This window comes from Onychomys torridus, chromosome 2 (assembly GCF_903995425.1).
Source record: "Onychomys torridus chromosome 2, mOncTor1.1, whole genome shotgun sequence".
Classification (NCBI taxonomy): Eukaryota; Metazoa; Chordata; class Mammalia; order Rodentia; family Cricetidae; genus Onychomys; species Onychomys torridus.
Window position 1 is genome coordinate 144,379,280 of NC_050444.1, and position 27,325 is coordinate 144,406,604.

At 51.2% G+C, this 27,325-nt stretch overlaps 1 protein-coding gene across 1 annotated transcript; it reads left to right on the plus strand.

Moving 5' to 3' along the window:
- Positions 1 to 802: 802 nt before the first annotated feature.
- Laptm5 (lysosomal protein transmembrane 5) lies at positions 803 to 26,622 on the plus strand. The gene is made up of 8 exons (XM_036178671.1): positions 803 to 941; positions 16,091 to 16,184; positions 16,602 to 16,678; positions 19,560 to 19,688; positions 20,371 to 20,493; positions 21,686 to 21,781; positions 22,652 to 22,744; positions 25,306 to 26,622. The coding sequence occupies exons 1-8, from the start codon at positions 855 to 857 to the stop codon at positions 25,393 to 25,395; spliced, it is 789 nt and encodes a 262-aa protein (XP_036034564.1). The 5' UTR covers positions 803 to 854; the 3' UTR covers positions 25,396 to 26,622.
- Positions 26,623 to 27,325: the final 703 nt, after the last annotated feature.

The window sequence follows — 27,325 nt, forward strand, 5'->3', positions numbered from 1 at the left end:
TGAGGAAGAATATGCAATCCCAGTTTTTTGTTTTAGGGGACCCCACAAAGAACATTCAGCCTGGGGTCTCCCAAATCACCTCCAGAGGTTACAGATTACAAGAGAGGAAGAGCCTATTTTAGGGCCCGGCCCATGCTCATGCCATGGCTTTGCTTGGTAACAAGTCTCTCCTTCAGAGCCCAGGATGACGGGGAGGTGGGGATGAGTGAGGACCTCAGCTCTGGGGATGGCTTCTAGAATCAGCTGGCCTCCATTCCAATCCCCACTCCTTTTTAGACTTGCTGGGCCGCGGTAAGTGAGTAACGGTCCCATCCTGTGCCTCAGTTTTTCCATCTGTAGAATGGGGATAAGACTAGCACCTCCCTGGTACAGCCCAGGTGAGGAGCAAAGGGGCTGAGCCATATGGGGTCAGGAAGGGGCTGTTTACTGGCAGCTGCTGTTTTTGCAACCAGGCCGGTCTGGCTTTGAATTCTGCTATTAGAACTACTGTTTGATTTGGGACAAAGTCTTGACCTTCCTGGACATCAGAGTCTTTTTCTAAAAATGGGCTTCTAAGGGTGGCGTCTGCACCCAGGAAGCGGTGTGTGTAAGTGCTTGGCCCAGCCCTGGCAGAGCACTGGTGCCCCTGGGGGTGGTAGATGCCCCAGTCAGGCTCTCTGAGGTTGGATGTGACCCTCCCCGCTCTCCACTGCAGCTGTTTCACCCCAGACGTACAGACCTGGCCCCCTGCCGTCTGAGGGCAAGGCGGAAGTGAGGCGGGAGCCGGCAGCTTCCTCTTTTTTTTTTTTGGCTCTGCTGTGAGCCCAGGACTCCTTGTCACTCAGAGCCTGGCTCAGAACAGGGGACCCTGCGCCATGGCCTCCCGTGCAGCGCCAGTCCGGCCGACATGCTGTTGCTTCAATGTCCGAGTGGCCACCACTGCCCTGGCCATCTACCATATAGTGAGTACTGGGGTGGCTGGGGAGTTTGTTGTATGTATGTGTGTGTGTGAGTGCATGATGACCCACTGAGACCTCCCAACAGGTGGGTTACTACCTCTCACTTGTCTGTGGGACTCTGGACAAGGCCTGTGCTGCCCTGGGCCCCTGTCGAATGGGAGCAGAATAGTTGTAGGTATGCAGAGAGAAGGGCAGGCTGGAATTGCTCCAGGATGCCAGGTCCCATGAAGGCCTGGGTGCAGAGCTTTCTGGGCCCTATCCTAGGGCTGGGACCTGGGGTCACACTTTTGGGCTCCCAGTGGGATCCAGGGGACCCTCTTCTCAGCTCACAGCTCAGCCAAGCCACTGCCTCCTCCCTTCAAGGACAGCTCAAGTGTTCTGGGGAACTGCTCCGTGCAGCCAGCGTGGCGCAGTGGCTCCTGTCATGCCAAAGCGTCACCCTGGGCAAGTCACAGTCCCCAGGGATAAGTCTCTCCCTTTGGAGTGGTCCAAGGTTGGGGGGTCTCTGTTCTATTCTGCTCAGATCTACATCCCCGCCCCCAGCCCCTGGCTACACTAAGCTCCCAGAAACCCAGGCATCTTCCTGCTTCACTGACTCAGACAGAGCTGTGGCTAACTAACAGCTCTCCTGGGCCTGGAAGTGCTTCCTCAAAATCAACCTAAATCCGTAGGCTGCTGAGCCTGGTGACATCTGCTTCCGGCCACAGGCAGGGTGGCCGGGCAGTGGTAAGAACCTGCTCTGTCCCTAGGCTCTTGTGTATGTCTCCCTGCCTCCGGTTCCCAGCCTTTGCTGTGCAACCTTGGGTGACTTGTTTAACCTTTCTGAGCCTGTTTCCTTAGATCAAAAATGAAGATAAGGGTGATGAGAGCCATGTGATAGGGTGCTGTGTGGGTGAAGCTGGTAACTATAAAGCATGAGCAATGCTGTGTAACACAGTCCACTGCCTTTTTATGAGTGTGCCCTGACCTGTCCATCCAGAGCAGAGCAGTGGTTCTCAACCTTCCAAATGTTGTGACCCTTTAATACGTATAGTTCGCATGTCATGGTGACCCCCAAACTATAAATTTTTTTTTTTTTTATTTTTTGGTTTTTCGAGACAGGGTTTCTCTGTGTAGCTTTGTACCTTTCCTGGAACTCACTTGGTAGCCTGGGCTGGCCTCAAACTCACAGAGATCCACCTGCCTTTCCCTCCCGAGTGCTGGGATTACAGGCATGAGCCACCACCGCCCAGCTAAAATAATTTTTGTTGCTACTTCATAACTGTAATTTTGCTACTCGCATGAATTGTAATGTTAATATTTTTTTTTGAGATATGTGTTTGCTCGAGGGGTCATGACCCACAGGTTGAGAACAACTGATCTGGAGCCTGGCATCAGGGAACACTCAGAGGGTGTCCCACACTGCCTCAGCCAGCACAGGAGCTGGTGGCACTCTGTCATGGCATGAAGTCTTTCAGTTTCTGGGGTGGTACAGCGTTCTGAGAAGGATGTGGCAAGGGTCTTACGCCAGCTCTGCTCTAGGCAGCTGTTCGACCATCTGGGAAAACCCAACTTGGGACCTGCTTCCCTTTCTAAAGTGGGGATGGGGAATCTATGGGCTGGGGGTTTCTAACTCAGATGTTGGCAGCGCGCTGAGGGGTCAATAAATGGCTTCTGTGGGGTGGAGGGATTTCTGGTAGCTGGAACCCTTGCTCCATCTGCTCTGGTGCCTACGCTCCTGCCTTTCAGAGAAGCATATTCTGTCTGATCGTCTGGTATCTAAGAATATATTAAACATATTTAAAAAAGAAACAAAAAACAAAAAATACCCCAGTAGGCTGTACTGTGTGACCATTGAGGTTTCTTCTTGTTCATGCCCATCCAAGCTCCTGGGCTACGGATGGGTGAATGATGTCCTGTTTCTATAGAGACCCGGAGACTGAGGGCCAAGTGATCCGGGAAGGCTTCCTGGAAGGAACAGGGCAAGTGGGAGGGCACAGTTTGGCTGTAGTGTGGGTTGGGAAGTGTGGATGAGAAGCTGGGGTGCAGAGGTGAGGTGTGTCTGCTGCGGGGACCCTACTGAGACTGCCAGGGAGGTTGGGGCGGAGGAAGCGCCAGGGCTTTGTGTGCAGTTGAGCCTTCCCTGTGTGCAAGCCTGGGAGCCTGGAGCATCTGGGCCCCAAACCATGTTGGCCAGGTAGGATCTTCCCGTAACTGCACCCCTACAATTCTCTGCTGCTATTTGGGGCTCAGCAGGTCTTTGCATCGTATGCCAGTAGTGACCCCCAAGCCACCATCCAAGTCACTAAATGTGGGCCATGATTGTGCAGGCTGCAGAGCCACTGCTTGGTATGTGAATCATGCAGAGCTGTGGAATGTTCTAGAGCCACAAGGGGCAGAAGAGCAGAGGAGGAGCCTGGAAGACAGATACCCATCCCAGGGACTGGGTTAGGGTACACAGCTTATCTTATTGCCCCCTTGGCTAGAGACCCCTGTTTCTTCCCAGAAGAAAAGGGCTGGGGCTTTCCTTTGATGTAGCAGATAGGTGGCAGGTGTGCCTACAGGACCTCAAACATCTGGATAGAAAAAGAGAAGCCACTGCCAGATGTACTAGTCACTCAGGTTGGCGTCATCTGGAGCCAGCCATGGGTGACATCTCTGTATGTTGCTAGCTATTTGCGGACTTGGCCCCTGTAGGGAGGGTTAAATTGGGCCACTGATGCTTGAGATAGGGCACGCTTCATGGAACTGTAGGGGTGCAGTTACGGGAAGATCCTAGCTGGCCAACATGGTTTGGGGCCCAGATGCTCCAGGCTCCCAGGCTTGCACACAGGGAAGTGAGAGTGCCCTTCCCCCTCCTGAGTCTTGCTTTGGGTGTCCTAAGTTGGTGGCAGGAAACAAGGAGAGAGGGAGGCCCAGCAGACCTTTTGGTAGAGAAATCCCTGAGCTCTCCTCTGCTGTATTCTTGGGGTCTGTTCCTGATACTAGTGTCGGGGAGCGAGAAGGGGGAGGGAGGTTGGTGGCTGAGAAAGGGATGAGCTAAAACATGAAGCAAGTGGGCTGATGTAATGAATGGGTGGCCATTAGCCTGTGGACTGTATTTGCTTTATTTTATTTTACTTCTTTGAGACAAGGTCTTGCTATGAAGCAAAGCTGGCCCAGAACCCCCTGTCCTGCTTCAGCCTCCCCAGACAGATGGGTTCCACCACACCCTGTTCACGAGTTATTTTCCCTGCTTTCTCTCCTGTTTCTTTTCTTGTGACACCAGGAAGGAATGGGAACCAGCGCCTCATCTACCAGCAGGGATTGCATCCCCAGCCCCTCTGTTTATTTTGACTGGGTGTCTTGCCCGTTGCTCAGGCTGGCCTGGAACTTGCATGCTTCCTCTCTCAGCCCTCAGAACATCTGGATTACAGGCTTGTGCCACTGGGCCCAGCACATAGAATACTTTTGAAAGCAAGCATTTTGTTTTTAAGACAGTTTCTGACTTAGCGGAAACGGCAGATTCAGTGCTGAGAACTCCCGAGCGCCCCTCTCCTGTCTCCATGCCGCCCGTGTCTCATGTTAGTGGGACACACCTGTGACAACTGCCCGTCAGTCCCCACTCACTGTGCTTTCTCTTTCTGTCCTCATCCTTTTTCTGTTTCAGAGTCCTTCTGGGACACATCACTGTGTGTGCTGTCCTTCGTGGGTTCCTCTGGGCAGCAGCAGGCTCTCAGGGTTCCTGAAGTCTCCTGGATTTGATGACTGAGATGGTTCTGAGGAGTTCTGTTGGGTATTTAGTGGGCTATGCCGCACTGGGGGTTCCCTGGTGGCCTGTCACAATGAGCCCAGCCTCCTGTGCACCGGGGGAGGACAATCAGTATGCCTAAGGCACCGGGTAGAGGGGTTTGCCTGGCTGGGAGGCCCCTCTCTTCCCCCAGTCTTCTGGGATTAATTTTTCTCTCTTGTGGTCTTCCCAGTGGCTTGCGTGCCTCAGAACTCCAGGCTTCCTCCTTGAACATCATGTTGTGGGTAGTGAATCAATATGTATCACTCAGTGCAGACGTGACCGAGCAGGCAGGTGCCTGTCTTAGCCACCTGGGCCTCAGCTTTTCCAGCTGTTAACAGGCTGATGGGGTCTGTGCCAAGGGCGATTCTTTCGAGGTTTTCAGCATGTGAGTGACTGTCCGTGGCTGGCAATGGGAACCAACCACAGAGGTCATTCCCCTTTTGAAAGCACAGGTGCTCAACAGGGATCTAAAAATCAGCCCTGTTGTCTCGGTGGGCAAAGTCTCAACCAAGGTCTGAGGGCTCAAACAACCCTCTTACCTGATGCCCTGTGCTAGACAGAGGCAAGATCCAGCCACCTTTGTGTGCCCTTCTTGCAGTGGAGAGGCCAGCAGGATTAGGCCAGGGTCCTGGCCCCTCCTTGGCATCATTTCGGGCATCATTTCTTGAGGGTCCTCCTGTTGTGAGAGGGGCATGGCTAGGGAGGCACCGGGGAGGAGAGCCTCTCCGCTGGGGGGAGGGAGCTGCGCTGAGTTAGGGTTGGTTGCTGGCAGGACATGTCTCCTCTGCCGTCACCTGGCATCAGTGACCCAAGAAGCCAGGCTTTTATTCTCAGCCGAGAGCAGTGGCCCAGAAAAAGGGATAGTTCTGAGCTCGAGTCTCCTAGGAAACCTACCTGCCTTAGAAGGGTCTCAAGAAAGCAGCCAGTGATACATGGCTCCGATCCTATCCTGGGGAACCTCAGGACAGAGCCTCTGGTTCCCCCAGTTGCCTGGGGGAGTCAGTGCCCTCAGTGTGAGCAGCAGCTGTCTCCACATACACCCTCAGTTCTTGAGAAGAGGAAACTGAGACACAGGGAAGCCAAAAGGGCTGTCGAGGGGACAGGCCAATTGGCTCATTAGATAAAGAACAAAAGGCCTGGGTTCCTGATCCAGATGGAGGACACAGTGGTGGCCACCGGCTGTTACGTCCAGCAGCCATATTCTTTTTTTGTTTTGTTTTTTGAGACAGGTTTCTCTGTGTAACAGTCTGGGCTATCTTGGAACCCACTTTGTAGACCAGGCTGGCCCTGAACTCACAGAGATCCACCTGCCTCTGTCTCCCAAGTGCTGGAATTAAAGGTGTGCGCACCACAGCCCAGCTAGCCGTGTTCTTAGACATGGAGCCCACATGTCAAGACCCCATTTCATCATTACCTGCACTGTGGGGAAAGTGGGAGGGATCCTAACAGAGCCTGCCTCGGAGGGCTTATGTAAGAGAGGGCATGTCAGCATTCAGGGCGAGGACCTGGCCATGCAGTAGGTGCCTAATAATTGCAGCTGTCACAACAGTCACTGCTGTTATTGGGGGTCTTGGTCCTGAAAATGGGCACACGCGTTCAGGTTACTCAGGTGCAGTAACAGGTTGGTGACATTTTTTGTTTATAGAACAAGAACAAAGAAAGTTATAAGTCGACAGACTTTCAAATGCATTCGTGGAAACACTTCCTTACAGCCAAGCAGGAAAGTCTGCCGTGGGCCTCAGATGCTTACCTGGGACATTTTTAGCCTTTGTGTTGGTGGGAGGTTTGGGGCCTGTTAGCACATTTTGAAAGGATTTATCCAACAGTCGAAAAGACTTAGGTTAAACACTGAGATGGGAAATAAATTTAGGGCTAAGGAGGGCCTCTATAAGCTGACTCCAGATCTGTAACATTCCAACTCTCCACCATCGTTGAATCTAATTGACCAGCCTTGTGCTTTCATTTGTTGTTTTAGTGTTTTGAGGAGGTTTTTTGGTGTTTTTTTTTTTTTTTCTTTTTTTTTTTTTTTTCTGGTAAGTTCAGTTAACAAGATAAATAGGAAGTGGTGATATGGGGAATTGCTTGGGGTGGATATACAGGAAGTTGAAGATGAGCAACCAGGCACTGGGCTGAGCCTGGAGAGCAGCTTCACATGGCTGCCCATGAAGGGAGATTAGTCAGGTGGACCCTCTCCCCATCCCCCTCAGGACATCTCTGTCGTTCTGTCCATTCCTTGACCTGGCCTTCCACTCCTGGCTCATGTGTCTTTGGGCAGACCCTCCTCCTGTGTTCTCTTCCGATGGGCAGCCTTGCTGGGCAAGGGATCTCCAGATAGCTTGAACTAGCTGCCAGTGCTCTGGGAACAGCATGTTCCGAGCCACAGTGGTAAACTGTGTCAAATGTCATCAACACCTCTCAGCTCTGCTGCTCTCTGCCCTCTGTGTGTGCTCTGACTTCTGCTGGAGGGTCAGCCATGCCCATCACTGTGTTCTCAGCCTGCCCCACACCTTCCCCAGCTGCATACCTGCTGTAATTAACAGGGTGGGGGATCTCACTGTGTGATTGGATGACTTCCAATCCTGTTAACTAAGAGGGATGCCTCAGTTTTCTGGGTGGGGGCTCCCTTACCATCTGCTATGACTAAGCCCCTTTCCAGGGATATTCTCTTCCTCTAAGAATTCTTCTCTGCACCCCGTCATGTCCCCAGATCCTGCACGTTGTGTCTCTGTGGTCTGCCTCTCGGGCTGGTGCAACGGTTGACTCGGCCTGAGTCATCTTTGATAAGTGCTGAGGGCTGGCATGCAGCAAGTGGCCGCCGATCCCTCGTGGCTTCGAATTTTATAAACCATTAACTCGGAACTTAGCTCTAGAAACCCACAGACAACTCAATCCCAAATTGTGACCAACTCTCACCAAACAATTGTCCCCTCTGGTCACTGCCCTGCCTTGTGACTGCCTTGACTGTTCCTCATTGCTTGGAGTTCTCCAAGGGCAGAATTTTCCCGGCCTCAGACTCCTAAGCATCACCCTTAGCCTTATCCCGCTTTGCTGCGCAGGGTCTCATAGTGGGATCCTCCTGGGTGTATTTATCTGTCTGCTTCCCTGCAAGGGAAGACAGTGATTGGGTGACTTCAGGTCCGAGGCTTCTAGATGCAGCTACTGGTAGCATGTGTTTCTTGCTCTGTGAGGATCAGCCCATCTTTTGGGGTCACCAGCTTTTGTGGTAGATAGGTGTCTCCTCATTGTCTCCTCACAATGACTCTCTGAGGTGGGAGGATTCTGCTCTTTCTTCTATATTGGGGAAACTGAGGTACAGTGGTGAGGGCCACACAGGACACTTGTGACTACTGGAGTTCTTATGTTTCCCCCTTCCTTTCCTTTCTTTCTCCCTCCATCCTCCCTTCCTTCCCTTCCCTTCCTTCTTTCTTAGAGACAAGGTTTCCTGTAGACCAGGCTGGTCTTGAATTATCTATGTTCCCAAGGATAACCTAGAACTCCTGATCCTCCTGCTCACACCTCCCAGGTGCTGGGATCACACCACCACATCCGGGGCCTCTGTGCCCCTAGAGAAAGTCCAGGCAGTGGGGTGGGATAGTTCATCATACTGGGGCAGGGGTGGGGAGGACCATCAGGCCTGGGGGAGGGGAGCCAGCTCTGGTGAGTCTGGATGGTGAGGGAGCCAGCTGGGTGCAGTAGCGTGTGCAAGTAGGGTGAGGGTGTTGCAATGGCATCTGGAGGCTGAGGATGTGGAGAGGAGATAGTGTTTTTTTGGGGGAGTGACCCTACCCGGCCACCTTGATAAGCTGGATAGGAAGGAGGGGTGGGGAGCTTCCTCTGGATGCTGACCCTTCTGTCTCTTCTGTGTCCTCACAGATGACTTGACCTGGGTTCCTTAGGGTGGGATAAGTACCTATCATAAAGTCCTAGTACTCTGCAGCTTCTCAAGGTCCCAGGCCAACCAGCAGGATACAGGGCAGAGCTGATCTGTCTGTGGGTCAATGGCGGAAGGGTGTGGCTGGCACCAGGGACCCACTGTTGGTGAAGGGTGAGGACAGGCCTGGGCATGCCTCTCCAGTTCATCATGAAGGGTTGCTAGGAAACTTCCCCCACTTCCCTTTTCTCCTTTAGATGAGTCGTTGATAGGGTGGCTCTTGAGGTACATCGGGTGGTATTACCATCCGCTAAGGCAAAACCAAGAGGTACCAGGCTGTACTGGGGGCTTAGGACACGGCTTTGTCTGTAAACTGGGCTCCTGGGAGAGGCCCAGAAAACTGTAGGTTTACAGCTGAGAAGGAAGAGTGGCCTGAAGCAGCTGTTCTTAATTGCTTTGAAAGTATATTTTATTAATCCCCCTACCCTGTGTAGGGACATTTTGTTCGCATGTATGTCTGTGCACTCTCAGGGGTCCGAAGAGGGCATCGGACCCCCGGAACCGGAGTTACACATGGTTGTGAGTGGCTATGTGGATGCCAGGAACTGTCTTCTGGGGGGATGAAGCCATCTTTCCAGTCCCACTATTTGGGAATCTTTGATCCTCAGCCGGTGAAAGGCTTCAAGCAGACTCTGCTGTGAGGGATTTCTGTTCTTCCTATGTTCCCATACCCTCCCCTCTGCCCTGCCTTGTTTGAGCCCAGAGTGAGCGGTCTGATGTCAGCAGCCCCGCCCACTAAGATCACTCTCGTCACTGCTGCATCTGAACATTGATTGCCCTGTCATTTCCCATCCATATCATCAATGCCAGTGTCGGTGTTTTCATCACAGCCACCACAGCTGTCACCACAGCCTCCCAGCATGCCCACTGGTGTTTCCTCCATCTCCATCACTTATGCCAGGCTGACTCCAGGAAAAACGGTGCCGCCCCTCCTCATCAGCATGGCTACCTACCACTCCCAGTCTGACACCTCACCTCCTTCTCACATCACTATGCCCGTCCCCCAGCCACTGGCCTGCCCCTCACACTCCTCCCATGTGGGTGTCCAGCCCTGCTCAAGCTGTCTACCAGCCCTGTGACCCTGCAGCAACCTCGGAGGGTGTTTGTCCTCATATCAAAGCCCGGTGGGGTCAGTGGTTAACTCAGGGTTAGCCACAAAAGCTCAGCTGTGTGGTGAGAGGAGGCTGGGGTGGGGACAGCAGGCTCAGTGACATCCATCTCTTTCAGAAACTATTGGGGTCCAGCCTCTTTAATTTCCTTCCCAGGGGTCCAGAAGAGATGCTACTAACAGCAGGGGTAATTTGCGGGAAAATAACCTAAGTATACCGGGTTCTTTATACCTTTATTCCTCTGAGATTCAATTCTATCTCCACAGCTTCCATTCTGTACTCAGACTTAGCTCCTCTCTGTCCCATCTCCTCCTGTCCTGTCCTAGTTCTAACTGAGCTCCTTTTGCCTCGTCCTCATCCTCGTCTTCATTTCTCTCCATCTTGGTCTTTCCCGTTCCTCTCCTGGGACTGGTCTCTGTCTTCTCTGTACCCTGACTCCTACAATACTATGCAAAAACTTCCAAGGACCCTACAAGAGCTGTGAAAGCCAGCTTCCTTTGCAACCCCAAAGGGGAGTGACGAGAGGAGGTGGGGTCAGATAAGGCCTGGAATAAGTCAGAAAGGGAATTTATGTGGTGACAATATATTCTTATAAGTGGTTAGGTGAGTCTATCATAAAAGTGCTCGAACTACAATCTTACAGGTCCTAGGTAAATGAGTCTATAGGTCATTAAAATACAATGGTATGTCTCTATTTTCCTGTGCTGTCACATATACTGGCAGGGCTGGGTAACTTTGCTGGGAGCTAGGAAACCTGTCTCAAAGCTACTTTGCACATGGTTTGCAAAAAATCCTTTTGTTCTGAGTCAATTTCTCTGGAATACCATTTGGACTGAGAGAGAAAGGAGGGCCTGAGCTTCATTTGCACATGAAATAAAGCTGTGCATCTACACATCACCTGTCTCCTAGGCTTAGGAGACAGGTTGTCACTGTAAGGATGTTTCCTTAGTTCAGTTCAGCAGTAGGTGTGAGAAGCTTATACTGTCTGCTGTTATGGCCTAGGAGTTATGGGCGCACAAGAAATTAATAGTAGGGAACAACTGATATATTAAAAGCCGGATAACATCAAATATTCCTTGATATTTGGCTTCTCCTCCCGAAGGATTCCTTGATCCTTCTAGGTATAGCTTTATCATATGCAGCTGAGTTCTTACTACATTTCTGCAGCTCATGACACATCTCCACTGTGGAAAGAGGACAGTATAGGTCCCCAGGACACTACCAGCCAGCCTCCGGCAGTCAGGTGGAGTTCAGGGCCAGTGAGAGGGGAGGCTAGGCCTGGAAATCCCCCTTTCTGTCCTCTGTCCTCTCATGGCTGCCCTGAAAACACTGATTGCTTCTCCGGAGCTTGATGCTTACTAAGGCGTGTGGTGGCGGAACAGGTCCTCTTGAGTGGTGCAGCTGGAGGCTTTGTGAGTGGGAGGCCACTGATATGGGACCTGGCTCTGTGGCCCTCCCATATCCTCAGGTGGCCATGGAAGAGACCCTTCACATGGTGAAAACTAAGCATGGGGGGGGGGTGGTGGCCAAGGAGGGGCCAGCATCACAGGTGACACAGATGGTAAGGGGGTCTGTGGGACACCAGATTCTGTAGCCAGGGGCCAGGGAGGAGGGAGGAGGCAGTGAACAGCTCCACCAGCCCTGAGAAGAATCCTGGGGTTGGGAGCAGAGGCACAAGGCTCCATCCAATGTGGCCTGCAGAGCAGAACACCCCTCTCCTCTCAGTCCTCATTGCCTGGACTGTAAACCAGGCTCATTATGTTTACTGGGCTATGGGCAATTGTAGGCCAAACTTGTGTTCAAGTCTGAGCACACAGTGGGGCCAGTAATGTAAGGTGCCACCATTCCCTCTCTTGGGGAGCACAAGGTGCTGGGCTCTGAGGGTGCCTCCTTACTGCTGAACTGACTCCTTCCCTGCCTCACTGTGTGACCTTGGATTGGTATCTGCCCTCTCTGAGCCCCAGACTCTCAAATGGCAAGTGAGGACAACTCCCCCTCCCCCTCCCAGCAACATATTGAGTAGAGCTCCAAGGTGACAGAGCTCAACAGAAAGTTTTAATTAATTAATTATACAGTGGGGGAAACACTCTGGGCCTAATAAACACCCCTGCTGCTGATGTCAGGGAGGGCTCCTGGCCAACCTTTTTGAGGATTCCATAAGGTGGGGTGCAGGGCAAGCCTCAGCAGGGCCAGGAGGCCAAAGACACAGGGACCCAAGGGGTGAAGACCAACAGGCTGGTCTACGTTTCTGGAGAACAGGTTGCTGGAAGGCCTTGGGCAAGCTCCTTGACCTCTGAGACTAGTCTGTGGAAGGGGCAGCATATGAAAACTGACCCTGTCATGACCCTTTCTGGCCACTTCCTGGATCACTGACTACTCCCAAGGGTTGTTGCTGGGACATGAGTGACAGCGTCCCTTAGAGTATAGGCCCAGGCTGAGGAGTCTGTGTGGGTAAGGATTAGGAGAATCCATGCTCTCTGAAGGTGGTCCTCGGGGATCCTAGATGCAGTATTAGGGTACTTCTTTATTCATTGTGAGTCAGGGTCTTAGGTAGCCCAAGATGGAATGAATATATATATTTGTATATATATATTAAGATTTATTTATGTATTATGGATACAGTACTCTGCCTGCATGTGTCCTTGCAGGCCACAAGAGGGCACCAGATCTTATTACAAGTGGTTGTGAGCCACCATGTGGTTGCTGGGAATTGAACTCAGGACCTCTGGAAGAGCAGTAGATACTTTTAATCACTGAACCTGGAATGACTATTTAATTTAGTGTGGATGACCCCGACCTCCTGCCTCCACCTCTCAGGATGTGGTATTACAAAGCGCTGTACCATGCAGGATTTGTGGGGTGTTGGAGATCAAGCCAGAGTATCCTGCACGCTGGACAAGCACTGTCTGCTGTACCCCAGCCCCAACGTGAGGGTTTCTGAAGTTTGTACTGCCTCCTGTATTAATCTCTGGGAGGTCTTGGCATACATTTACAATGTTTTCAGTACCCTGCACAGAGCATGGAACTCAGACATATTCCGAAGGTTGCCTGGATGTTGGTATGTGGGCATGGTGACTACTCCTTCTGAGGTCTGGGCAAGCAGACCTGGCTCAGGGTGTTTGGAGGTGGCAGGGTATCAGGACAGCATTGAAGACTTGGATGTATCTCCACCCTGCTCTTGCCTTGCTGTGTGACCTCAGGCAAGCCTCCTAGTCTCTCTGAACTTAGGAAATGATCAGAGAGACCTTATAATACGAGTGGACCCAGGGCTCATCTGGCAACTCATTTTGAGTTACCTGGCCAAGTTTGTGGGCTCAGGTCTGGGGGGAAAGCTGCAGCCCTTCCCCAGCACCCCACGTCCCACCCCTGTTGACCCTGCAGCCTCTCTGGGCAGATGGTAGCCTTTTGAATGAAGCAGAGACTTTGAATCCCTCCACGTCAGGCAAAGGAGCAGGTAGAAGGAGGCTGTCAGTGAAGTTGCCCAGCTCAGGGCAGGCTCTGGCCTTTGCCCCTGCCAGGTCCTCCCTAGGGCTTTTCTAACACCATGCAGTTTGTGCCTCCTGCATCCTGTACTGCCTTTTTATAGATGGGCAAATTCAGAGAGGTAAAGTGACTTTCTCAAGGACACACAGCAATCTGGGCCCGAATCCTGGAGTCATCTCTCCATCCATTTCCTGTGCTGTCCTTTCTGAGTTCCCAAACTGAAGGTTTGAATGACAGACTGGAACTAGTATCTGTGCTGAAGTCCAACCCTATCGGAGACTATGGGGGTCCAGCTTCCCGATAGTCCCCTCCCAGGGTCTGGGAAGAATCTACAACCAGCTGATAATTAATCTTTGATGAAAAGAAATGAATCTATGTACACGAAACCCCTTGGTCCATACACTATTATTCTGAGTCAGTTCTCTCTCTACAATCTTATGCTCTGCTCTCATGCCTGGCTCCTTTTGCCTGATTTCTCTCTACATTTATCTGCAGTCCCCTCTAGGATGTATCTTAATTCCTTCATCTTAGTTCTGCTCCTTCTAGGTTCTCATCCATCTAGTTCTTTCCCATCTCAGCTCCTCTCCCATCTCCTTCTTCCTCATCTTGTTCTTCCCCATCTGGCTCTTCCTCATCTTCCATCTCGTTCCTCTAGGACTCTCTTCTAGCCCTTCAATCTAGTTCTTCCCCATCTCAGTTTGTTCCTCTCAAGTTCTTACCCATCTAGTTCTTCCATTCTCTTTTCTCTTCTCTGTCCCCCTGTGCCCTGGGAGTCCCGGTATATATACACTTACAGGCAGTATTCCCTTGGCAGTGTGAAGCCAGGCTTCCAGGGTCAAATGGAGAGATGATAAGAATCACATAGAGGTGCAGTAACCATTAGTTATCATTTGCAACCCGAAAAGGAAGTGACTAATGGGGGAATGAATTAACGAGAGGCTAAATTCGGGTAATATCTAAGAAGAGGGATCTTATGTGCTCAACTATAACCTTAAATGTGATTGATAGAAAATGTTAAGAATCTGTAAGTTGCTAGGACAATGGTTGAAAATAAAACTGCCTTCTATTTTCCTGTGGCTCCTATCTGTCCAAGCTATCTGCAGTTTTTCTGTAGGGTGAGGGAATGTGTGCTCGGTCACTAGGCAACCTGTGTACAGCTAGATGCCTCTGGTGATGGTTAAAGGGAGATCTGGAACTGGAGGTAAGATCTGGGAAACGAGGAAGTTAAGCTTAATTGGCACATCTGCCAGGCCTTCTCAAACAGGTAGTCTGGACGCTTAGTCTGTTCTTAGAGAGTACAGAGGTGTCTCTGATAAGGTGCTTTCCTCCGTCTGGGGATGGACCTGGCCGGATGCTGCCAATGACGATAATTACAGGGAGCTTGAGCTGGGGTTCTGGCTGTGCACAGCTGTCAGCGCGGGTTATCTAAATATTCCTTCAGTAGAGGGAGATGATGCCCAATGAATGGTGGAAAAGCTGCAACAGCATACAAGAAATCATAGCAGGAAACGGCTGATAATCAAAAGCCAATATCACCAAGGCTCCTTGAGCCTCCGCTTGGCCTCTGGAAGGCCCTTGGCTTCTTCCAGGTATTAGTTTTGTCATAACCAGCTGAAATCCTACTTTGTATATTTTTTGTGGCTTGTAGCACAACCCCCGCCCTCAAACCAGCCAACCAACCAACCAACCAACCAACCAACCAACCAACCCCCCACCCCCCCCCCCGGAGTTAGCAAGGGGAAATAGATGGCGGGTGTCTGGCTGCCTGTCCGCTCAGTGGGACCTGCCACTTAGGAAGCCAACACGAACCTAGGCTGTATTGATAGAGATAGGGCACCACACAAGAGAAGGAGGAGTCCTGATCTCAGTATGGGGAGAGTGCTCCTGGAAAACTGAGTGTGTTGTAGTAGGGAAGGGGCACAGAACTCCTGGAGAGACACAGACACGCGGAAGAGTGTGAGGTCCGTGTTGTTGTTTGGCATAGGGCTCTCTTCTGCTAGATGGCTGCTGTGTAGACAAAATGTGACCGCTGGCATCCTTTCACACTGCAGCTTTGGCAACTGGGATACTCAATACTTAGGCCTGTCAGAATCACCCCTTCTCTCTGTCCCAGTCGTAAGGATCCACAAGGGACAGGCTCCATCCATCCATCCATCCATGCATCCATCCATGCATCCATCCATCCATCCATCCATCCACCCGTTCTCTAAAGGCAACAGTCACATCAGCAAACAAACGGGAGACCCAGGCCTCCCCACTGGAGCTGGCAGCCTAGGCCGTATCTGCTTCTAGCTGTTCAGACAGCTTTCTCACCTGCCATCAGTCCTGTCCGGCTCCCCACAGCCCTAAGAGGCAGGTGTTATCAGCTCCTTTGTAGCTGGGAAAGCAGGGACCCTGGAGTTGTGGTGACCGGCAAGTGCTCACCCAGGGCCTGGCAGTCCACAGTGCATCTTAGGCCTCTGCTGATGGTCCATGGGCTTGAATGAAGCTCCATGAGGCTTGGGTGTGATGATAACAGGTCTGTTAGAGCCTGTTCTGGAAAGGGGGTGCAGGGAAGGGGTGCAGTTGAGGTACCTGATCTTCAGCCCGTGAGAGGAAGTAGGTGTTCCCTCTGAGTCTGCCCTGTACCTCCTCACAGGGGGTACCTAAGGTATGAACCCTGCTTACAGATGAGGAAATAGGAGGAAATAGAGGCACCAAGAAGTTAGGTCACCTGTCCATGGTCACACAGCAAGGAAGAGGAAGGGCCAGGATGAGGCACTTGAACTCCATATATTTACCCAGGATGCTCACAGACCAGGGAAGCTGTCACTCCAGCCCCTTGATAACACCTGCTTGTATGGCGGCCCTGGCTGACTGGTGCTCTGCTCTCTCCCAGGTCATGAGTGTCTTGCTGTTCATTGAGCATGTGGTGGAGGTGGCCCGCGGTAAGGTCTCCTGCAGGTTCTCCAAGATGCCATACCTCAGGATTGGTATGTCTGGGGACAGTGGTGGTTGGGAGGGGACCTGTGGGCAGTGCATGGTTAGGACGCATGGACTGGGGTCTGTAGTCTTGCCATCTTTGCTGGACTCCTGTGCACCCCTGACTCTTTAGGAGCCTGTGGTATTTCATCTATGAATGAGGCTCTCCCTTGTTTATGCTAAGGGCTTTCTCAGGATCTGAGACTCAGACTGAAGTACCCACCATATTGGCCACTTCATATGTGTCCTGCCCACCAATCTTTCTCTCTGCCATTCATAGCCTTTATCTGGGTAAGGAGAACCAGCCTCCTACCCTGGTCTGGTGCCAGGCTTCACTGCTCACACTTGTGGCCCCACACTAGCAGTTCCCGGGTTCTGGTCCCCAGAACCCATCCAGACTTTGCCTCAGCTTCTGCCCTGCCTTACAGCCGACCTGCTCTCCAGCTTCCTGCTCATTGGAGTGCTCTTTGCCATCAGCATCAGCCTGCTGTTTGGAGTGGTCAAGGTGAGGCCTGAGCAGGGATGGAGGGACCGGGAGCAGATGCCTACCTACTGTCCTGAGTACCCCACAGATCTTCACATGTTCATGTGGGGGAGATGCTGCTCCCCATGGCAGTCCATAATCTGTCAGCTCCAGTCCCTTTCAGGATGTGACCTGACTGGGCTATCAGGGGGGCTTTGGGGTGGCAGGGTACTCACAGGGGATCTGCATTCTGGAGAGTATGAGTAGGCTGGGAGCTTTGAGATAGAAGAGGAAGAGGACAATAGTATAGTATAGTGTAGTATAGTATAGTATAGTATAGTATAGTATAGTGTAGTGTAGTGTAGTGTAGTGTAGTATAGTATAGTATAGTATAGAGTAGTATAGTACAGTGTAGTGTAGTGTAGTATAGTATAGTATAGTATAGTATAGTATAGAGTAGTATAGTATAGTATAGTATAGTATAGTGTAGTGTAGTATAGTATAGAGTAGTATAGTATAGTGTAGTGTAGTGTAGTATAGTATAGTATAGAGTAGTATAGTATAGTGTAGTGTAGTATAGTATAGTATAGTATAGAGTAGTATAGTATAGTGTAGTATAGTGTAGTGTAGTGTAGTGTAGTATAGTATAGAGTAGTATAGTATAGTGTAGTGTAGTATAGTATAGAGTAGTATAGTATAGTGTAGTGTAGTATAGTATAGAGTAGTATAGTATAGTATAGAGTAGTGTAGTGTAGTATAGTATAGAGTAGTATAGTATAGTGTAGTGTAGTGTAGTATAGTATAGTATAGAGTAGTATAGTATAGTGTAGTGTAGTGTAGTATAGTATAGTATAGAGTAGTATAGTATAGTGTAGTGTAGTGTAGTATAGTATAGTGTAGTGTAGTGTAGTATAGTGTAGTATAGTATAGAGTAGTATAGTATAGTATAGTGTAGTGTAGTATAGTATAGAGTAGTATAGTATAGTATAGTGTAGTATAGTGTAGTGTAGTATAGTATAGTATAGGGAGACTGAAAGCACTGGGCTTGTCCTTAGGGACAAGAGTCCACCCTCCCCCGTCTCTACCCTGCTCCCACGCAGAGGGACAGTTGCTCATGAAATCCTGGGAATGTGTGGTTACACTAGGTAAGGCAGACAGACTCAGAGAGAGAGTTGGGGTGACATGGGGAAACCTGACAGAGACTGAGTCAGGGTGTGGCTTCACTTTCTGCAAAAGAGGAGCCATCTGGTGCTGGAGAGATGGCTCAGCAGTTAAAAGCACTGTCTGCTCTTCCAGAGGACTTGGGTTCAATTCCCAGCACCCACATGGCAGCTTACAACTGTCTGTAACTCCAGTGCCAGGGGATCTGACACCTTCACACCAATGCACGTAAAATAAATGTAAATAAATAATTTTTTAAAAAAGGAGGAGCCATCTGCCCCATGGCTCTCAGGGAGGTAGGAAGTTGACCTTGTCACTTGGAGAGAGTCCTGCCTTGTAGATGGTGGGGATGCTCGTTAGGCAGAGGTGGTGGCTTAATGCTGGGCTGGAGTGTCTCACTCCCTGGCCACTCCTGCTGTGTCTGAGAACCTCATCTCCCAGGAGTGTCCTCATGGTGTGGTGTGCATACAGGGGATAGTGCAGAAACTCACACCAGGGCCAGCAGAGCAGGGGTCCCTGAAGATGCAAACGGTTCCTCTGTCACCTCTGTGTGTGGGTTAGACAACCATGAGACCCCCAGGATACCAACCTTTTCTGTTACTTTGCCTCCCAATGGGGGCATATATACACGGGTGCTGGGTTCCCACCAATGGAGAGAGGTACTGACCTCCTGAGGCCTCTTCCCATGGCCTGTCACATGTGGCCTTGACCACCCAGAGGAAGATGGCTACTACAAAGGATGGGTTCCTCCTCCTGCAGGCCCCTCCCCCTGTAGGCTTCTCCCCCTGGGCCTTTACCTGCTGTTGCCTCTGCATCTGGCCCTGTGCTCTGTTCCTTTGTCTAATAAATTATGGATCTAGCTGCTATCTCCTCCCAGGATGTCCTGTCCAGTTCCCTTCTCTGTAGACCCTTGTGGGTCCTTGAGGAAGAAATGATGAGTCAGGTTCTACTCTTGGAGTCTGTCATCAGCCTCCATTGCTGGGGTGAAAATACCCGAGAGAATCATGCAGAAGGAAGGTTCATTTCGGCTCGTGTTTCCAGCCCACGGTGTGCTGGCTCTCTGTCTTTGGGTGTGAGATGAGGCAGAACATCACAGTGGGGAGGAAGTGGCATATGGCTGGCAAAGCTGCTCACTTCGTGGTAGCCAGGAAGGAGGGAGGGGAGAGGAGGGGTGTTGGGTGAGTCCAGAGCATAACCCTAGTGACCTTCAACCTCTAATCAGACTACACCCCCTAGTTCCCACCATTTCCCCATGCCATCATCTCATACCCCTTTGCTGGGCTCAGTTGGTAGAGTGCTTGCCCAGAATGCACAAGGCCCTGGGTTCAGTCCTCAGCACTGCACAGACAGGGTATGGTAGTGCATACCTGCAGTCTAAGCACTCTGGAGGTGGAGGCAGGAGACTTGGGAGTTCAAGGTCATCCCTGGATACAAAGGGAGTTTGAGACCAGCCTAGACTATAGGAGATCATGTCTTTAAAAAACCAAAGACAGACAAACAAAAACGTATAACAGAGCCTCTAACAGAAGCCTCTAACAGAATATGGAACTGGTTCCCTGGTGTCCTCTGAGACACCAAGATGCCCCTCTCCCAGTCCCCAGAGTGTGACTGACAGGAAGGTATGTGGACCCAGACAAGGCCTAGTTACGGGCCTGGTAGCATCAGTGATAGCCAGGGACTGAACAGGATGCATGGGGACAGGGGCAGTACTGCAGAGTATTGGCATGTCAGGGGCACCTGACAGGATGGACCTGCCTTCTAGAACCGGGAGAAGTACCTGATACCCTTCCTGTCCCTTCAAATCATGGACTTCCTGCTGTGCCTGCTCACACTTCTGGGTTGCTACATTGAGTTGCCAGCCTACCTGAAGCTCACCACCCGGCCCCGGACCGTGAGTACCTGTGCGCATGACCTCCCCAGGGTAGGCTGGCCAAGGCAGGGTCCTTTTCCTCCCTGATATTCTTTAGCAAGGCCCCTTATCCCTGCATGCACTCCCAGGCTCCTTCCTTTGCAGGCTGTACCTCATGCCTTAGGACCAAATGAGGGTGATGTGGGGTTGGAACCTGATGTGTAATGCTATACCACAGGGCAACAGCCCCAGCCTCAGATGAGAGTAATTTGTCTCCAGGCCTCAGAGCCTGGTGAGATGGCTATTTACACTGGTCATGTGTGGGTTACCCTGGAGAAAAGGGGGTGAAGCCCTTTCAGGATTCAACCTTAGTCTAATTCCTCTTTTGGAATCAAACGAGATGGATGGATGGTTCAGACTAAGGAATGGAGGGAAACTGTGATGTCCCTAGCCGGCCACAAGACACACAGCTGCTCTGTCGTTCCTGCCTTTCACAACCCTCCAACTCTAGCCCTTTAAGGGCTGGGCTGCTGGAAGGTGGGAGGGCCGAGGAGTCAGAAAACCCTTGTTGTGATCCCAGCTCTGCACACACCTTGATGTGAGCATCGCACATCTCTTTCTCTAAGCACAGTTGATGAGGGGATGGCGGGTGGATAGTCTCCCAGGGGAGGGCCTCTCTGTGCCCTGCTCCTGGGGCCTCATGCTTCCTCTTGGCCCTCCCAAGGGTCCCTCGAAGGTCCCCTGGATGACCCTGCAGCTGCTCGATTTCTGCCTGAGCATTCTGGCCCTGTGCAGCACCTATATGGAAGTGCCTACCTACTTGAACTTCAAGTCCATGAACCACATGGTGAGTCTTGGTGGAAGACCGGACCACATCCTGGCTGTGCAGCCTGGGGCAAGGTGGTCCCCCGACAAGGGAGGGGGTCACGGTTGGAGGCTGAGTTTCCTGGGGGGACAACTCAGGTGTGAACGACATATGAGGGGAGCAATTGTCAGACAGAAACTTCTAGGGTGAAAAGAGGCCTGGCCACAGTGAGTCATATAGCCTCCTGCCTAGGCAGCTACATTACAGGAATGACACCAAGTATCCACTACTGTCTAACTGACTGTCCCCAAGCATGGTGGCTTAAAATAACACATGCTCTGTCACAGTTCTGAGGACCAGGAACTTTGGGGTGGCTTGCTAGGTGGTTCAGGTGGTGGCAGCTAACATGGTACTGGGCTGGAGTCAAGGGATCTGCTCCCCAGGGGTCCTTGCATCAGCACTGATGCCTTACCTGGTTCCTCACAGTGCAGACCTTAAGTAGGGCAAGCTGGGCATCCTCAGGGCATGGCTGCTAGCTTTCCTCGGTGGGGGGATAGAGAAGGAGAAAGCAAATCATCAATAGGGATCTCTTCATTCTGGTATCAGGCTGGCTACTCCTGAAAGCTCACGTCTGCTCCCACCTGAGCCTAGCCCCGCTCCAAGGAAGAGGCCAATGTCCCTTAGTTCAGAAGACGGAATATCAAAGAATGTGTGGGGAGCCAGGTGTAGCAGTGTTTGCCTGTAATCCCAGCACTTGGGAGGCTGAGTCAGGAGGATTCCTGTGAGTCTGAGACCAGCCTGGGCTACATTGCAAGACTGTTTCAACAAACAAGGCAGGCAGACAGAATGTGTGGGCATATCTGCTCCTTCCCTTAGAGGTGGTGCCTCTCAAGCAAGCAAGTTGGTCCCAGCTGGAGCTACCCTGGTGGTGGTGGGTGTGACACCTACCAGGTGTCAGAGGACTAGGTGGCCCCTAGCAGCTAAAGCCATCTAATGAGGATATGAGGTGGTTCCCAGCCTGGGAAGCAGCAGCTAACACTCTTTTCCCCTGGGGCTCCTGAGTTGGGAGCTGCCAAGGTGGAGCGTGCGTGCGTGTGCGCGCGCGTGTGTGTGTGTGTGTGTGTGTGTGTGTGTGTGTGTGTGTGTGTGTGTGTACCTGTGACCCTAACTGGTCAGAGGGACTAGACTGCAGTCCCAAGGGCTGAGGTCTTGATGAGGCTCTATATTGTTGCAGAATTATCTCCCGAGCCAGGAGGGCATGCCCCACAGCCAGTTTGTCAACATGATGATCATCTTCTCAGTGGCCTTTGTCACTGTGCTCATCCTGAAGGTGAGTGCCCCCCCCCCCCATTCTGTGAGTAGGGTTAAGGCTGTGCAGTGGCTCAGGTTTCCCCATAATGGACTGTGAGGAGGCAAGATGAGGTGTGCATGTGGTCCCCTCCTTCTTCTCCCTAGCCCCCCTGCCTCAGCACCTCTGTCTTGGCTTGGAATCCTTGGGGACATTCTGCTTAGAGGCTGTGGGTCTGTGAAGCCATGTGTACTCAGCTACCTGGGCCTAACATGTAGCTCTTCATGACACTGGCCCAGTGTGCTGTCCTAGGTTAGACCTCAGCCCCGTGGGCTGAGGCTACACACATTGTCCTGTGCTCTTAAAAAAACAACAGTGTTTTAGAGACTTTGGTTTTGTTTTTGAGACAGGGTCCAGGCTGGCCTCAAACTTACCACATAGCCCAGGCTGACTTTGAACTCCTAATCCTCCTGCCTCCACTTTCCAAGTGCTGGGATCACTGGCGTGTGCCTTCATTCTTAGCTTAGAGGCAGTTTTGAAGAGGATTTCCCCATCACTGTGCTGTTTCAAGATGGGTGGAGCCCTTTGGATAGTGAGTTCTCCATCACTGAAATGGCTAAGTAGGGTGTGCCTGGCTGGCAGGCAGGGAGGCAGCAGGGCAGATCAGAAGCCTGGAGATCTCTTGTTGCATAGCGGCGGTGGGCATCAGGAGGAGCAGTCTCTGGGGCATGCCAAGCTTGCATGTGAGAAAGCCCAAAGCCAGAATGGGAGGGGAGTCTGAGCAGCTGTTTGGGTGCTGTCTTCTGGGGTGAGCGAGAGGTAGCTCCCTGGGGCCATTGAACATCTATCCAGAGCCTCCCAGGCAAGAGCAGGAGGGTGGGCAGAGCACAGTCTAAACAGGCTCTTTTCCAGGTCTACATGTTCAAGTGTGTGTTGAGATGCTACAAATTCATAAAGTACATGAATTCGGCCGCAGAGAACAGCAGCTCCAAGATGTTCCTCAAGGTGAGCCTGATGGAGGGTCAAATATTAAGGCTACCACTCTCTTGCTGTGCCACTTGGGGCCAGTTCCTTTCCCTCTCTGGGCCTCAGTACTTGCAAGAAGATTGTTGGACCAGAACAAATGAAAACAGCATCAGTCTGATGGTCTAAGATCCCATCCATCCACCCACCTACCTACCAATCCATCATTCATCCATCTACCCACCTACCCATCCATCCATCATCCATCCATTTACCCACCTATCTACCCATGTAGCTGAAGGTTTTCTTGTGCTCGCCTGGCACCAAGGACCCCATAGCCGCTTATAAAATAATCACTTAGCAACTTATATTAATTAAAACTGCTTGGCCATTAGCCTAGTATAACTATTGACTAGCTCGTACATTTAGATTAACCCATATTTCTTATCTATGTTTACCCATGTGGCTTGGCACCTTTTTTCCAGTTCTGCCTTCACATCTTGCTTCCTCTGTGTCTGGCTTGTGACACCCGACTCAGCCATCCTGTTCCCAGAATTCTCCTCTCTGCTTATCCTGCCTATTCTATACTTCCTGCCTGGCTACTGGCTAATCAGTGTTTTATTTATCAACCAAATCAGAGCAACACACATTCACAGCATACAGAAAGACATCCCCAGCACACTCACTCATCCATCTATTAATCCATCTACTAGCTACCTACTATCCATAATCCATCCATCCAACCATTTTCTACCCATCTATTTATTATCCATCCATCAATCTACCTGCCTACCAATCCATCATCCAGCCATCCAATCATTATACATCATGTTTATTCATCCATCCATCCATCCATCCATCCATCCATCCAACCAACCATTGTCTATCCATCTATCCATCATCCATCCATCCATCTACCTGCCTACCCATTCATCATCCATCTACCCACCTATCCATCCATTCATCATCCATCCATCTACCCACCTACCCATCCATCATCCAGCCATCAACCTAATTACCCACTCACCCATTCATTCATCATCCAGATATCTACTCATCTATCTACCCACTTATCCATCTATTCATTCATCTATCTATCTACCTACTCATCCATCCATCCACCCACCAGTCATCCATTATCCATCATCCAACCATTATAATCCATACATTACTCATTCTACAATTCATCCATCCATCCATCCATCCATCCATCCATCCATCCATCCAACCATCCATCCATCCTTCCAACCATCCATCCATCCTACCCACACACTTATCCATCTACCCATCCATCAAACCATCATCCATCCCATATATCTACTCATCTATCCAACCACCCATCTAACCATCAATCATTCATCCACCCACCACTCACTCATCCATCCACCCACCTACCCATTCACTCACCACTCACAATCCACCCAACCAACCAGCATCCATTTTTTTAAAGACAGGGTTTCTCTGTGTAGCTTTGCACCTTTCCTGGATCTCTCTCTGTAGACCAGGCTGGCCTTGAACTCACAAAGATCCGCCTGCCTCTGCCTCCCGAGTGCTGGGATTAAAGGCGTGTGCCACCACCGCCCGGCCAGCATCCATTTTTTTATCCATCATCTATTCACCTACCATCCTTCCATCCTTCCTCCTTCCTTTACTGCCTTTTGTTCCTTCGGTCTTGTACCCAATCCTAGAGGGTAGAGGACGTTGAGATGCCATCTCTGTCTTAGGGGTGTGCACAGTCTAGAATGATTCCGGTTGCTGAGATGTGTTTATACCTTGGTATGAAACACAGGGACCTTGAACACTAAGCTGGCACACCGGTGCATTAGATAATGCTTCCTAGAGGAGGTGACCTCTGGTAGGGACAGGAAAGAGAGTGCTTGGAAACAGCTGACTGTGAAGTGATGGAAAATTGCAGCTGTGCTAAGTGTTGGGAGCTCACTTTCTTTTGAACAGTGGAAACTGCTTTAGTTAATACATTTTTGGTTGCAGGTAGCAGAGACCTAACTCCTGTTGATTTAAGTTCCAAAAGGAATTTAGTAGCCTGTAGCACTTAAAAGTCCAGTGGAGGTGTAGCTGAGTCCTGATCTTGGGGTTTGATCCCTATCTTTGGACTCTCTTCTCCTCAGTCTTGGCTCTAATTTCAGGTAGACCTTCCTGATAAAGTAGCAAAATAACTGCAGACCCCATACACCGACAACCTGCCCTTCTAGTCACTCCAGCAGCAAGAGCAGTTGACTTTCCAGCTTGGGTCTGACGGGAGCAGCTTGGGTCACTTGACTTTCCCGAGTCAGATGACTACAGCCAGGGGAGAGTAGTCAACTTTGAGTGACTCATCCCAGGTGACATGTCTACCTCCTGGATGGAAGGGCTGGCAGCTCGTTCTTCTGAGAGCATTTGGATGGAGAATGTTCATCAAAGCCCTGGGGTATAGAGGCCAAATAGGCCGAGGCAGGTGCATCCCCTGTGGGAATAGGAAGCATACCCAGGTCTCGCAGGCATGCAAGCCTCTCATCATCATTTTGATGGATGTGGGGGGGAGGGGAGGGTCCCTGCACCCCAGGTTAGACTTGACGGTGCTCAGCTATCTCCTCTGTCTCTCCAAGGTGGCTCTGCCGTCCTATGAGGAAGCCTTGTCTCTACCCACTAAGCATCCAGAGGGGGACCCTGCACCACCGCCATACTCAGAAGTGTGACCCCACCAGGCCTCAGGCCTTGGGCTGGGAGAGGCGGCGCTTCCGTCTCCTGCTTCTTCACTTTGGTGGCTGCTGTGACCTACTACAGGACAACCTGCTTGCGCACCCCCTTACTGTCCTCTCCTCCTGGGGACCCCTCACTCACAACTGGGCTAAAGGACCCTTTGAGTCTCAGTACACTCAGCCTAGCAGCTCATCTTGTCCCCATCAGCAATGACTCTTCTTGTTCAGAGCACAGTCATGGCAAATTTGGTAGGGTGGGTTTGGTTAACAGTTGCCAGCTTGATCTTTTTAGCCAGACAGTCAGCACTGCAGGGGCAGCAGGAAAATATTTGACCAAGCAATAGTTCCAGGTATCCATTTACACGCAGCTCTCAGGTTACCGGGAACTTCATGATCGTGGTGCCCGTTTGCCAACCTCATACCCACAAAGTATGCATACAAAACAATTCCTTCAAACAGGTTGTTTAAACAGATAGCAATTCAGCCAGCTGTTGTCACTAGGATTTAGGATAAAATCCAATTAAAAAAACTGGATTCAAACAGAAGGAAAATAAATGGAGTTCCTCCCACATTCCCTTCAGAGCACCCTGTGGGCGGGCACCCAGCCTCTGCTTGAGTTCCCCTAGCAGCTGGAGGCTGGGGAATCCAACAAACAATCCAGCAGCTGCCCTGTCCTTTCTGCTGGGCGTGGGAAATAACAGTTGCTTCTGTTCTAAACAGTCTCTTCCCATGAGCCACCACTCTGATGGCAAGCTGTCCTCACCTTCAGTCAACTGCTGGCTCTGTTCCCCATGGCCACACAGTGGTGAGGTCCCTGCAAGGGTCACCTTAGCCACAGGCAGGGTTAGAATCTGGTTAGCATACCATCCCAACAGCTAGATTGATCCAGCCCGTTTTGACCGAGGCTCTGTTCAGGCGATGGCAGGCTTGGAGTCAGCTGCTCTGTGGGTAGCAGTCTATCAACATGGCTGCCCAGTTGGGGCAGGCTAGCCCATGGTGGGTGAAAAGCCAGCTAGAGGCTTGTGTTCCATGGAGGTAGGTCCATGCCCGTCTGCTGGATTTCCCATTGCTAGGGGTTGCGCTGAAGATTAATCCTATTGTTAGGGGTCTACACCCTGTCTGTGGTGCTGCAGGGCTGAGAGAGGGCTGAGAGGTTCCCACTACACCTGTGTCATTGCTTGTGTGTGACTTGGAATAGGGGCCAATAAAGCAGCTGCAAGCTTTGCTCTGGCTCATGTGGTTCTTGACAGATGGTGTAGGAACAGAGGACCTCTGGCCTCCAGCCTCCATTATCCCAGCACATACGTACACAGCACTTCTGCCCATCCCTTGGGCCTTGCCCAGCTTGTCAGTATCACTCCCTGCCTGAAGCTGTTTCTGACCACAGGTCACTGTGTGAACATCCTCACATCTCCCTGGTCCAGGGGAAATGCTATTCACAAGGAGAGAGATGGCCTCCAGCCAGGACCTGTTCTGGATGCTGGGAACGCACAGGCTAGGGCTGGGAGATGGATCCATAACTGTGGTTATCACCCAGTGCCATGGGGGTAAAGTCCATGACCTCAGAGTCCTGAGGATGAAGTTTCTTAGGGGACATTTCACCAAATGGAGTGAAGAATCTGTTGTGCTAAGTAAAGGCTGGTCCAGGCCGAAGTTGCAGAATGTGCAGGGCCACCGTGGTGTGGGAAGGGCTGGGCTCAGTGTTCTACCAGCTGAGAGGAGAGGAGGGAAGCATGGCCTCTTGCATGGCAGGACCCTTTGCTTGCTCACCTTGGCCATTCTCCTCCTGTAGAGCAACCATGGACAAAGATAGATGTGAGCAACTGAAGCTTCAGTGTACCCATTGTGCCCAGTGTTCCCAGGTGGCCCTGATGGTTCTTAGGTCTTGCCACAGAGGGAAAAGTCCAGGGAATTTGGGTTTCAGGTA